General features: G+C 39.1%; 1 protein-coding gene across 1 annotated transcript in view; it reads right to left on the minus strand.

Annotated features, from left to right (window-relative positions):
- LOC144001008 (LIM and SH3 domain protein 1-like) overlaps window positions 1-14,450 on the minus strand; it is a 42,522-nt gene that overhangs the window by 18,450 nt on the left and 9,622 nt on the right. The window contains exon 2 of the mRNA XM_077494909.1: window positions 7,888-7,982. Coding sequence (XP_077351035.1) covers window positions 7,888-7,982 — 95 coding nt within the window. The remainder of the gene's footprint in view (window positions 1-7,887; window positions 7,983-14,450) is intronic.

Genomic DNA, 14,450 nt, shown 5'->3' on the forward strand with positions numbered 1-14,450 from the left:
ATGTGTCTTTGGCAATTGCCCTTGTACTAAAAGGCCCATTAAACTGCTACACTCACAAAAATGGAGCATGTAAAAGGGTGGTAACATTGAGACACTGAAAAAGTGTGTGTTCTGTGTGCATGTATGTGTATACACTCAACCATGCATACGTTATGGTACGGGTGAGTCATAAGCACACTCATCTGTCAGTCAGATCGCACCTAATAATGATTCACACATTCAAATGTACAAATGGTGAGCGCCAATAAAACATTTCGGGGGTAAAGGTTGTGTGTGCGTGTGTGTGTGTTGAGGTGGCTCTGCTACGCAAATGTGGGCACACACACACACACACACACACTGCTGAAGACGTTGACATACTTGGACCAGGAGACAGTATTCAACGGAAGGCCTGGAAACGGCAAAGGGAACATTTTAAGAACTGCCCATCCAAACCTGTTACGGAACATCTGAAGACATTTCGAATCTCTACTATTCCGCATCCCCCTAAAGTAAATCTCTGAGCATCCCCCTATGGATATCCTGTCTAATCAGCAAATGATCCACAGGGAACAATTACACAGCACTTTCAAATTGAATTACTAAAGCGGCATGGGTACAACAGGCAATACTGTAGGAACACAGTTGAGTATTTTGCCTGCCTTCTCCTCAAAGTCAGCAAAGGACTGATTACTAGATGTCTTTGAAAGATTATCCTGTGCTGTGGGCTGTTTTGAGAGAGCGGCACAAGACTTAAGAAAAACTAAACAGCTATTCTGTGAAATGGTTAATTTCAACTCCTCCCTGAAAAAAATTGTCAATTGATGTTGAGCGATTATGATTTTATAGTAATTTTTAGGAATATTTTTGCATTAAGTCTATTATCAGCCATTTTGGAGAGTCACGTGATCATCGTGATGTATTCCGCGCGTAAAACAGATTGAATGACATGACTGCCAGTGACAACAAAGACTCACGAAGAATTATTGCATCCCACTGCGGACATGAAAGTTGGAATTACGCTTTATATCAAAGAAGCACTTCTTCAAAAGCAGTACAGCCACGGAGGACTTGCTAAATATTTGTGTCCAGCCCAAAATGAAGATGAAATCGGTCGATAAGGAGGACACGTTCAGCCAGCCGGCTCATAGCGAGTCGATTTTGGGGACTGGGGAGTGTCTGCAAGTTGCGCGTTACAGATGCTCAAATTATAAGTCAAGTCACCACTGACATTGTTCACTCTGGAAATTTAAGTTGTAGACGGTCCCTAACCTGGATGGTCAACATCCGGGTGACTTTTCCTCTTCCATGCCATGCTACATGAAACCGGACGTGCTGGAGATTTTACTCTGATCAGAATTCATTCCTTCATTCATTCATTCAAGTGAACGACGGCAGCTGTCGTTAGGCACGGGTTACGTCATCACGATCAGGTGACCAGGATAATGGCGTTCACAACGGTATGGTCTTATTTTGATACTTAATCTTTAAAAACAAAATTCAGGGAATAAGATACCTGAGATATTTGCACGTTTATTCCTTATACACAATGCCTAATCCAATACTGGAAAATTAATTAAGTCTTGTATCGCTTTAACATGGCTGATCTGCTCACAAAACATTCAACAAGGGCTGTCAACGATTCAATTGGCATGTTAAACCCACAGTTCCAGGCACAAGTATTTGATTATTTTAGTGATGCATGATATGAAAAATTTCAACTGATACCGAGAACTTCCTGCTTTGTATGGTCGATAGTCGATACAGGTGATAACCGATAAATATGTTTTTATATTTAATACAGTTTTCATATAATCTGCAATTTGTGTGTCCAGAAATGAAAAAAACTGATATTTTAGTAGCTCTGATTATAACAGCAAACAAATTTGTCACTTTCAAATGTTTATTTATTTTCATTCCATATCAATACAAAAATTTGTGGTCATTTGCGGTTAAAAATAACGTTCGCAAAAACACTCAAGAGGCCAAAGCAAATATTTACCATATGAAATGGCTAACAAATACTCACTCAAAAAAGTTAATTTGAAAAATTAATACTGAAATACAACTGGTTTATCTGAAAAATAAAGGAAAACATTCATGTATGTATGCAATAGGAATGCATTTATTCAACCATAACTGCAACAGTGCATGATGATGAGGTAGGTGAAAGCTAGGTAAAATTACATGCATTGTCATTTGTCAACCTTAACTCGAAAAAAAAAAAAAAAAAATCGAAATCAAATATATATAATCACATATTAGCGTGGTGTGTTGTGGCTTGTTTACTGCCGACAGTAGCTGTGGCATTAAAGAGTTGTACACTGCTTGGCTTGATCATTTCACAAACGCTACAGGATTAATGCTTTGACTGCACTGGACATAGTAGCGATTTCTCTGAAAATGTAAAGGTTTAAAAAAAAAAAAAAAAAAAAAAAAAAAAAAAAAAAAAAAACAACTTATGACACGCATCCTCGAAAACCCCCACCCCCCCTAGCTGTGGTGACACTTGACTTGTCCCTTCTTGTCGATCAAGCTGCAGATATGAATGGCAACATCATACAAGGCGGGGACGTGGAGGGACGCATCGGAGAAGAAGCGACGGCTTGGGAGGATGTAACGTGGCTCCAAATGTGCTATTAAAGCGATACAACATTTATAAATCATTTTCCAGTATTGGATTAGGCATTGTGTACAAAGAATAAAAGTGCAAATATCTCTGGCATCTTATTTGCTGAATTGTCTTTTAAGCCGATTAAGTATCCGAATTCGAACGTACCATGGGGAACGCCATTATCCCGGTCACGTGATCATGACGTATACCGTGAGGAACCGAAAGCCGCCTTCACTCATTTCAATGGGAGTTTGCTGCCGCAATCAGCAAGAAAAAGAGTGTTCGATCCCAAATATTGCACCAATTCTGTTTAGAGTAAAATCCTCAGCACGTCCAGTTTATGTCATTCCGTGAGGGGGTGGGGCAGTGGGGGGTGGTCGCTCCTAATGTGGGGTAAAACATGCTTAGCACGCGACATGTAGCTTAGCCTAGCAGAGTACAAGTCACCTGGATGTTTACCATCCACTTCGACTTGCCGGTGGCTCGATCTGCCAATTTTATCCGGCTTTCGGTTGGAAACAAATCTTTGGCGAGTCCTCCGTGGCTGTACTTGAAATGCTTCTTTGCTGTAAGGCATCATTCCACCTTTGATGTCTGCCGTGGGACGCGATAATTCCTCGTGAGTCTCTTTGTTTTCACTGGCAGCAATGTCATTCAATGTATATTTTACGCACGCGATACGTCACGATGATCACGTCACGATGATCACGTCACTGTCCAAAATTCCTGATACAGTACTTAATGCTAAAATATTCATAAAAAGTGCTATAAAATCATAATTGCTCAACATAAATTGGCATTTTTTTTCAGGGAATAGTTGAAATTAACTGTTTCAGAGATTGGCTGTGAAATGGTTAATTTCAACTCAGCCCCCCATACTTTTACTGTTGTACTACAGATCGATTTATTTCTTTGTTGTATTTTCTGACAGTCGAGATGCACTATGGCATCGTGCTGCCTCTCATAGGTCAGTCTCAGTACTACAACAGACATCTGGTTTGGGAGATGAGATTGGCAACAATTGATCTACCATCCATAGATACTGTAAGAGTAGCATTCTGTGTTGTTATCTGGAGTACACCCCATACTATAAGAGCAATAAGAGCGCACATTTGACTTTTCCAGCCACATATGGGTCTCGCATATTTTAAAAATCAGTTAAAAAGACTATCTGTATGCCTGCACCCTGCTAAAGTTGCAGTATATCCTCTTTTAAAACAGATCTGTATTCTTTGGCTTTTGGCGCACCATGAGACTTGTTCTTGGTGTTAGTCTACTTATTTATGTATTTATTTACCTCTTTATTCACTACTTCTTATTTATTTACTGATGTAAAATGTATTTACTTGTAAAAAAAAAAAAACACACAAAAAAAAACAAAAACAAAAAAACCTATTCGCACTTCAAAATGTTTGCTTTGTTCTTGTTTACTGCAAAACTGATGTTTGTTTATGTACAGCAGTTTGTATACAGCAATGCCTGTTCTTAAAGCGCTTTACAAATAAAGTTGAGTTGAGTATACAAGAGCCATATAAAGCCGACGCTCAATGGTACAAATGATGTTTATGCTCAAGTGTACTGCTTTAAACAAACGGGAAGAAGCCAAATAAACACTGCGAAGGGTCTGGCTCCTGCTGGCGCCAGCAAACACGAGTGCAAGAGGCAGACAAAAATGTGAAAGGAGAAGCCATACAAAAAAACAAAAAAACAAAAAAGCAGCACTAGGTGCTACTAGTGTAATTCGCCTTCAGAGTTTGACTGACAGGTGGAATAATAGAAGGAACAAAACAATGCGTTTGTGGGGTGTAAAAAAAAAAAAAAAAAAATAAAAAAAAAAAAGAAGAAATTTTTTTTTTCTAGATAAATACAAAAGCATGCATGCAGAGATATGCATTTTCCAAATTGTGGTCCGCAAGACCATTCAAATTTCCGATTTTACAATGTGATTTTCTCAATGTTAATGCTAAAAATGACAAGATTCAACAACGGCCAGATAGATGTAATCCACAAAACAACGAATCGAGTCATTTGCATCCTAATTGTTTATGATAGCGAACATGCATAAGCAATTAAGTTGTTCACCAAAACCCTCAGGCTGTAATACGGCCTGTACAGTATTTTCATTCATTAGTTACTAAAATAATTCATCATTATATAGGCTTAATTGTAGGGATGCTGCTATCTTTTTTTTTTTTTTTTTTTTTTTTTTTAATGAAAATTCTACCGATTATCCATTGATTAATCGGATAAAAGCTCAATAATGTGCTTATTACGCATTTCATGTTCTTGGTTACAATTGTTATATCAAAATTCTCTTTCTTTTCTAATGGAACTCAATGAACCAGTACCATCATGTTATTAATTTTACGGAAATATAATCATTACTACAAATACTGTTTTTTTTTGTTTTTTTTAATTTTTCCAAATACCTTTTGTTTTTGTGTATAAAAAGATATACATGAAATAAATTCATTAATTCATTCAAAAGCTGTAAGAAGAATAAAAGCAGATGCATCAATAACTGAGATGGAACAGTGGTCAGAACAACAGATGTATCCGAAAAACACAAATTAGGTGGTCCTGACCCGAATCATTCTGAGAAACATTCTAGTACAGTAGCTGTCAAACGTTTTACAACTACTATGCTGTGTCCCGACTTATGTGCACATTTGGAATATCATTACCGTAGGAATGGAACTCCGTTATGAATTGAGGATGCCCTCTAGTAAATAGATAAGTATCAAGATGTAAGCATAAAGAGGTGGCATGCATTGATCCATAATTGAATCCCTCTAAATTGTAAAAAGGAACAAATCAATTGCTGACAAGGGACACATTCCCCACCAGGGAAAACTGTTCTGTTCTGTCCTCTATGAAGTTTTGTGGAATTCAGTTAAGTGGTACATAAATAGTACAACAACAACAACAACAACAAATCAGAATTGAGAGAACACGTTATGGTGCTGAATAGGGGTGTTAAAAAAAATCGATTCGGCGATATATCGCGATACTACATCGCGCGATTCTCAAATCGATTCAATAAGGGCAGAATCGATTTTTTTTTTTTTTTTTTTTTTTTTAGGATTCACACCTTGAGCATGGAAGAATGTTATATGAACGGAACATTAAGCCTTAATATTTTATTTTAATGCTGTTCAAACATGAAACAGATTACAACCTCTATAAGACTGAAATTTCAGATAAATAAATAATACATTTTCATATAAATCTTACACTCTACAAGCTTACTGATTAGTATTTTCTAAATTTGAATGAAAAAAAATCGCAACAATCGACTTATAAATTCGTATCGGGATTAATCGGTATCGAATCGAATCGTGACCTGTGAATCGTGATACGAATCGAATCGTCAGGTACTAGGCAATTCACACCCCTAGTGCTGAAATAGCAGATAGCACCTGGATTACCATTGACATGCTGCAGTGTGCCTGTGCCAATGCCTTTGCATCAGGCCCATGAGCAGATGTGAGCAAAAGAGAATGGTGTCATTGTTAGCACCATTAGCAACATCTGTGCAACGCCTGTGCAACAGGCAGTCCAAACACACTGGTAAGTTACAAGCTTCGTCATGCGAGGAGGTGAGTACAGACAGCCTAATTGTGCCAGGGTGCTACTTACTTTTGAGTGGTGTTTTATATTATAAAAAAACAAACAAACAAACAAACAAAAAACATGAACCAGGAATTATGGGCTATCCAGCACACGACCTATTAACAAGTCATTTTTTGTTTGTTTTGTTCCATTCAATTTATCAACTATTTTCACCCGCGCGCACACAAACCCTGTGAAGTGAATTTAGAGATTCCTTTCTACAAACATAATACATTATTGACGACATTTACTGAAAATGTGCAATGATTTGGGGATTGGGACTTGGAAAATACCCAGTTTTCAAGATATCGTGTGAAACTGGTTTTGACTATTTTAGTTTCCCTGACTTATTGGCTCAATTTAGCTGTAACTAAAAACAGTGCCCGAAGATGCACATGGGCCTCGGAATGAGTGTTTTGAGTGTTTTTGTTTGCATTAGCACGCTTCTGATGGAAAGTTAGTTTTCCAACTATATCTACACTTTGAAAATGTTTCTTCTGCCCTTCTGATAGTCCACTGGTGTGGGCCACTTTAGAGCGCCGTACACGGCGTACACGAGGCAAAAAAGTTGGGAACGACTGTTTTAAGATATGAACGTGGTCACAAAACAAATTTAACTGGTATTTCAAGGCACCACTTTAAGTGCTGCTTTTCAGAAGCCATGAACGAGTCTGTGCATCCAACAATGCTCAAGGCATTATAGCTAAATCTTTGCCTTCAACATGTTTCCATGAGTTTCAGACAGCATGAGCTAGCTATGGCTTGAAAGTGGCTGTGGATCTTCATCCAGCCGACCTCCAGGTTATTACTTGGCGTGAGCGCAATTATGCAAGTAAAGAACAGCTTACTCAGACAAATTTGGGGAAAAGGCAGCTAAAAATAGATTTACTTTGATATTTAATTTCACACATGATGTACTACAGCGACCCAACCACTTGTATATAAGAATATTAAAACATCAATATTTTCCCCTTCAAATCTTTTCGTAAATCCTCCCAAATAACCACACAATTAACATCAGAAACAAATACCCTAGAGGGCATAAATACGTTAATAGGAAAAGTTAGACAATCAGAAACCAAAATTGAATGTCCTCAGACTCCTCACACAGGAAAATTCATGATCAAGCTGAAATAGGAAATACGGATGTTGTTCAATTTTAACCCTGGCACAAAATAACTCCGTACCAAATGCTATAATAACGGCTGATTATTAGCTCGAGTTGTACCACAGTTTCCACAAATCTAGAGCGACGGCTCTATCGTGACATCTTAATTCTAATTCATGTCGCTGACCACATAATGACTGTTGAATAAAATAAATCACATTCACAGAGAGAAGAACATCATTCTGAGGAGAGATTCCGCAGATTCCACAAGGGGGATTTAGTGTGTTGCAGCATGAGTGAACAAGCTAGTTAGCGCCATGTCCTCCTGTGTCACTTGAGAAGAACTTTAGGAATTTCCTTTGTTGATTCCCCCTCCCGCCTAGCCCCACCAAACACGTCCATTCCTTTCACCAGGGAGGGAGGCACTTTCCCACACCACATATTACAGGATTTTTTCTGTCAGGGAGGGAGTGATAAAGTCCTGGATAAACAAGGAAAGGAGGGAGGAGGGAAAGAGGGGCCTACGTTGGGTAACGACGCACACAAACACATTTAACACTCTAAGACAACTTACGCATTGCAGTATGGTCTCTTCTCAAAGCCTTTGTAATTCTTCATGTTTAGAGACATATTGCAGACCTCGCAGCGGAAGCATCTCGAATGCCAGTACTGTAAGGGAGATAAACAAACGTCAATAAACTGGGAACATTTCCAAACAGGACTGGAGACAAAAGGCTAATTCTAGACAGAGTTCAGCGGCTGCTTATAGAGACAAAGAAAGACAGAAAATGTCAAAACTATTTGGAAGCAAATTGCATGGTGGCTGTTTATAGCCACACAGGGCAGGGCTGGCTGCTCTCAAAGCAACAAAAATATGTGCCTCGTATGTATATTTATCCTTCTCAACTTGACGCACTGCTCAGATTAGTAGGATTGTGAACACCAAGTATCTGCCAGGTCGCTGCTAATTAAAATCTTCCGCCACACTTGAGCTGCCCTACAAATTCATATCAAAATGTCGGCCATGACAGCGTTAAGGGGCGTAAACGCCAGGGAATTTCAACAGCAGTGTACGCTTATGGTAAAATCATATTGCCGCTCCCCAATGCTTCTCCAACGTGGATTACTTTTCTTTTTATAATTCTTCAGGGCTTTGGATAAAAAAACAGTTGGAGATATCCTTTTCAATAGGTGGCAACAATATCAAACTTGACAATTGGCAAATTGGAAAACATTCTGAAATGCTGTTTTTTGCTTGTATTTTTTAAATCCTCACTGGAAATAATAGAAAAAAGTAACCTTTTGACAGTGTTAACTCTTAGTGGAAAAAAGTTAATCGAGGTGTATATGTGTCTCACACCTCACTTATTGTACAAGATAACCACATTTTGTTTAAAAAAAATAACACAAAAGTTTAAAAACACTCTCAAAGGAGATACCAAAAAAGTTGTTGCTTCCAATAACATCCTAAATACACTATTATTTTGACTGTTCAACTACTAAACAACCAATGAATACGTGTTTTTTGAACGAGGCCGCCATGACTGTTCCTTAAACACATCATTAGTGACTACAGCCCAGTCAGTGTTGTTTTTCTTAAAACGAGCCAAGATCCACAACACCGAGACAAGCAATCTCCATGACAGCGGGTACTCTATTTACTATCAAGTTCCGTCCCTATGGGAGCAACCCAAACCCAATTTGTACGTGTTGTCGATTTACACTAACGCTTTGGTAAAGTCACAATTACATAAATATAAAACAAATCGCGTCACGTAACCACGCATGCTTTGTTTGGTTTACTAGGTGCAATTTATTTCGTACCCACAGAGCCTTGCATGTAGGTACTGCCATGAAATGAGTACCCATTGCAAATGCTTTTCAATACCAAGCTACAATATGACAAATATTGCCACTCTCTTATGACAACATCAGCGGACCACTTCGACAATTTACTTTTAAGCTCCCAATGAAAACAAGATTTATACACTCAAACATTGTACTGATTATTCTATCGAGTAATACGCGATGTGCGCATCTCGAAATCAAGGTGCATTATGGGTAATTCAAGGTGCATTATGGGCAGCGGCGTGGTGCATTGTGGGTAGGCGAAACTACCAAACGGTCATTGAAAATAAATTGGATCCAATGGAATCAGCTCTGATAGTAACGTTTCAACCGCTGGAAAGTTGCTGTTTTTTATTAACATGCATAGCATGTGGTTTACTGACATTGTGGAAGTTGACTTGCAAGCTTTAAAGTGTACAGTTACGCAAAGATTGTCACCACTCTAATCTCCGCCATTCAAATTCATAGGGTAGTTGGTAGGCTCGCCTCGCCCCCCCCCACCACACACAACACATGCGCAAACTCAATGCGCACATCGCTTATTAGATAAAAATCTATTTTTCATTATTAAAGACAATAACTAGCTTGCATGGTGCAGGTATTTGTGGTCCCTCCTCGCGTTCTATTCAAAGCCGTTCTACTGTAATATCTATGACTGTGTGTATGGCTTTAAAACATAGGTGTCAAACTGCAGTCCTCGAGGGCTGCAGTCCTGCAGGTTTTCAAAGTTTCCCACGTTTAACACAGCTGACTCATATTTAAGCTCATCAGCAAGCTTTGCAGGAGCCTGATAATGATCCTGATCATTGAATCAGGTGCGTTGGAGGAGAGAAACCTCGAAAACATGCAGGACTCTGGCCCTCGAGGACCGGATCTTGACAGATGCGTTAAAAGGAGGGCCTGGCCTAGTGAAGGACATGGTCATCAGTGAATAAGAGTATTGAGGTGTATTGGGTGACTCAGTGTTTTTTTGTGGCTTTCAGCCACTAGTGCTTTTTACGTGTTTGTCTTAACTAGTGCGATACCGTTTTTTGGCCCCCGATACCGATTCCGATACCCAGCTTTGCAGTATCGGCCGATACAGATACCACACCGATACCCAAGTTTTTTTTTGTTTTTTTTTGTTTTTTTTCCACTCAACATGAAAAAGCTGTCCTGCCATTGGTTCAGAGCATTCAAGGGCCAATAGGATATCTTAGATCGGCATGTCACATGTCAGTGAATGTCGTGGACGAGCAAGACACAAGAAGCTGCATCCAAAATCCTATATTAGCATTGGAATTAATGGTATCAGCATGTTACTTGTGAGTACTCACCGATACCACTGTTTTAATGCATTATCGGGGCCTCTAACGATACCGGTATCGGTATCGGAACAACACTAGTCTTAACATTTGATAATACACCAGCAGCTGTGTACCCATGACTAATTGCAGGACACTACAATACGATCTAACTTGCGATGGTTGGCTATTTATTAAATTAGCTAATGTTACTTTGTGTTGACAACTGCAGACGTGCTGATGTGGTACACTTTGCACTTTATCTTGTGCACATGTGCGATGAACCCGAACTTCGGACATTACATCATCTTTCCTCGTGGCCATCAAGCCAACTTACTTCTACATGCAGTGATGTGCAACTGCAATAATAGTAATTGGTCCAGATAGGAAAATTATCCCTGCAAAGGCAGATATTTTGCTTTGCCCTTTTTGTGTACGAGTTATTCAATTTATTCGATTTATTGACGCAGCTAGCTCCATAATTCAGTTTTAACAAGCACACAGGCTGCCCTTAAAAGGCCTTTAAAACGCACTTTTGAAGGCAAGTAAAGACTGATACCATTATTGTAGGAGTCAATCGTCCTTACTTTGTTTTATTAAACAAGCACGAGTCACCTTGACAGTTGAGACGTTAATTCATGCCATTCATTTTGTCTCTTGTACATATGTTGTATATTTGTCTTGTCCACTAGGGTTGTTGTCCACGTTGTAATTTAATACATGGTGAAATTACCAAACGCAAGTTTTAGTCTCTGCCTCCTCTCTTCTCGAGCCGGACCTTACTCTTCTGACACCTAGCCTTTTCTTACTTCTGTATTTTTGTTATGATATGCAGCAAATATTGGCTACAGAAGTCAAACTCGGGTGTAAAAAGTAGCCAACTATGAATTAGAACGAGTTCAATCAAAAAGAACACTGCCTAGAGATTTCAACAATAGTTCAAATCAAAGTCCATATAATATGGACTAATATTTACATTATCTAATTTTTATCTAATCTAATCTAAATTATCTAATTAACATTATCTAATAATTAATATTATATAATGTTTTGTGATTATTATTATTTTTTTAGACAAAGTATGTGTGGGAGGAAAAGAAATCCATTTTTATATTTGGTGTGACAGTGCGAAATCCTGAAAACTTTTGGACGCGTCACAGTCATGTGTTCCTTACGAGTTCATGCCAGTAATCTGTCCCTCTCGCTCAACACCCAAGACAACCTCTCTCCTCCCTTTTCCCTTTCTCCTCTGGCACTGAGCCGTTCTTCGGCCTGAGAGGCAAGGATGACAGACAGGGAGAAATGGCAAGACAAGGGAGGAAACATGGGGGAAAGAGCAAGAGGAAGGGAGGGTCGAACAAGGAAGGCGAGAGAGAAGACCAGGAAGGGAGCGACATTGTGACTATCGTCACGGGAAGGAAGGGTGGAGGAGGAGGAGTACAAGGAGAGGAGGAAGGAGAGAAGGAATGGTAGAACCTCTTGGTCATCATTTTCTCACAAAGCAAAGAAAAGAGCTTCAGAATGACTAACATGGGGGGCACAAGCGGTCCACAAGTACACTGCACAGCTGGCAATAAATAAAGCTACTGTCAAGTTGTTAAAAGCTGGAGTGACAAAACACTAGTTGAATGACTGCAAAAGTGGTTTGGGGCTGTTTTTAAAGAAGCAGCTTTTTCACATCTGTACATAGCGGACCACCAGGAGTGCTATATGCCGAGTGGCGTGTGTGTTGTTTTTCATTGTTGTGTATGGCAAAGACTTGGATATAAGTCTCAATTTCCTGCAGTACCTCTTGTCACATGCGTATGTGTACAATTTTTGTCTTTGTAACAAGTGGGACTTTATGCACTGCTACTGGGACTAGCTTAAGGTCTAAAAAAGAATGAAACGAGTCGACTGAGATTTAAAACCAGAACCTCTTGAAAGTCAGGCTAATGTCCTAATTGCTACACTGCCGTGCTGCCCAAACTGGTATTATTACATATGTGTAAGTACATAATGAGATGCACTTAAAGGGAAACCATCGTCTGAGCTGAGCTTGAACTTTGGATTTTACCAAGAACAAATAAAGTCCTTGGTTGTACTAGGGTGCTGATATGTTAACTATTTGTTCAGCGTCACGCAAAAACCTGCTGATCCGCATTCCACCGAGACAACCTCGTCCACCTGCTGATGTGACACGCTGCTGGCTTACCGTACTTCCTCTTGCCACACACACACATTGTAGTAATGGTTTATTGTTGCTGTAGCACAACCTGAACTTGACATGCAACTATGCCCATAAAACAAGTTACCTTCCCTCTAGCAACTGTTGCCTTTTTTTTTGTAATAGCCATAAAGCTATTCATGTCAAGATACCAGGGCAAAAGAACTCTGTCATGTGTTAAAATTTTACACCCCAGTCCCAGCATTGCGGAATGAATACCCTTTCACACAGGCAACGACATGCGCATTATGCAGGTGAATTACCTGGTAGACCTGGGATAATATCTCAAATCTGGGAAATTCTATGTTTTGACATCTCGAATTGTCCCGATGCAATCACTTGATCAGAAATTAGGGTCAAATACATGATTTTTTTAGCTAATCTGTGTCGGACGAAAATGACTACATTTTGAAAATTATGGGTGAGTTGATTGACAAACCAAAGGCGAATATTAGATGTACCCATCTATTAGCAGGTGTGCCCCTTAAGCGGCACCTTAAACAAAGGTGCTGCCGCCCAATGACATTGCTGTGCGGTGACACGCATAAAAGAACTACATTACCCAAACAGCTTCTACAACAACGTTGGTGGTCATTGTTTGAGGTGGGGTTAAGTACTCTAGTTTGACTAAAGTGCTAATATGGTTCATTGCCCATTTAAGATATTGGTTTTGTGACCACAGTCCAAGTCCTATTCCAATTGGAAGTATACGTAAACAAGGAATGCACTATTACTGGTACCTAGCTTGATGTTGTTTCTGTGTCTGCTAGCTGAAACCAAGGATGCACCAGTTGGTGACTTGTAAATTTCTGGCTTAGAAAATCTCAAGATTCTTTTTGTGCCGATATCAAAATAGCTGAGGAATCATGTTTTTTCTCTTTTATCATTTTGCAGAAATAAAGAACGAGGGGGGGAGTTCTACATTCTTGCGTATGTTCTTGAGAAGACTGTACTAGTTGCCAAGTTTACAAGATCCGTACTCTGCATTCTTGATATTGAGAAACATTAAACGACTGCTGCACTAAAACATATTAATTTGGGTAGGGATGCATGATATCAGTAGCCGATAATTATCGACCAATTTGAGGTCAAACAGATAAACCAGATAAAGAAATCTGCCGATAATTATCAGCAATTAACCAATTTGACATCATTTAGATAAACCAGATAATAAAGAAATCTGCCGATTACAATAGACATTACACGTTGGTCCATCTGTTGTGGTTATGGCTCAAATTGTGCCCAACTCCTCAACCCCTACCCTCTCCTATGGTAGGTGTTGTATTATTTGTGACGTCATAATGCGTGCGACCTTGTGTTCACAGAAGATGCATCGATGCGACGTGGCAGTTGCCAGTATGGGCTTCTTTACTGTCTCCCCAAAATGTTACCCTCAGTTTTTTATTTATTTATTTATTTTTCATTTTTTTTAAACATGACTGTTTTGTTTTGGCAAACTCAAAATGAGTTACTGGTTGTAAAATTCAGCTTCATGGTGCTTTACACTGTTTCTATGTATTTGTAAATGTTAAGACTTATAGTAGGGTTAAAAAATATATTTGTGTTCAAGTTAATTTTCGGCTTATCAGTTATCGACATCGGCACTTTCTAAATTATGTGTTTATAGGTATCGGTTGAAAATAGCATTATCGTGCATCCCTAAATTTGCTTAATAATTAAAATTTGTCTCAGGAGACCTTGAGACGAGTGTCTAACACGTTTGATCTTGATTATAAAACCAAACTTCACCGTGTGTGTAGTGACTTTTCAGCTGCTTTAGTGTTGCGCGTTTTGTGAAAC

The sequence above is a fragment of the Festucalex cinctus genome, chromosome 1, assembly GCF_051991245.1.
Source record: "Festucalex cinctus isolate MCC-2025b chromosome 1, RoL_Fcin_1.0, whole genome shotgun sequence".
NCBI lineage: Eukaryota > Metazoa > Chordata > Actinopteri > Syngnathiformes > Syngnathidae > Festucalex > Festucalex cinctus.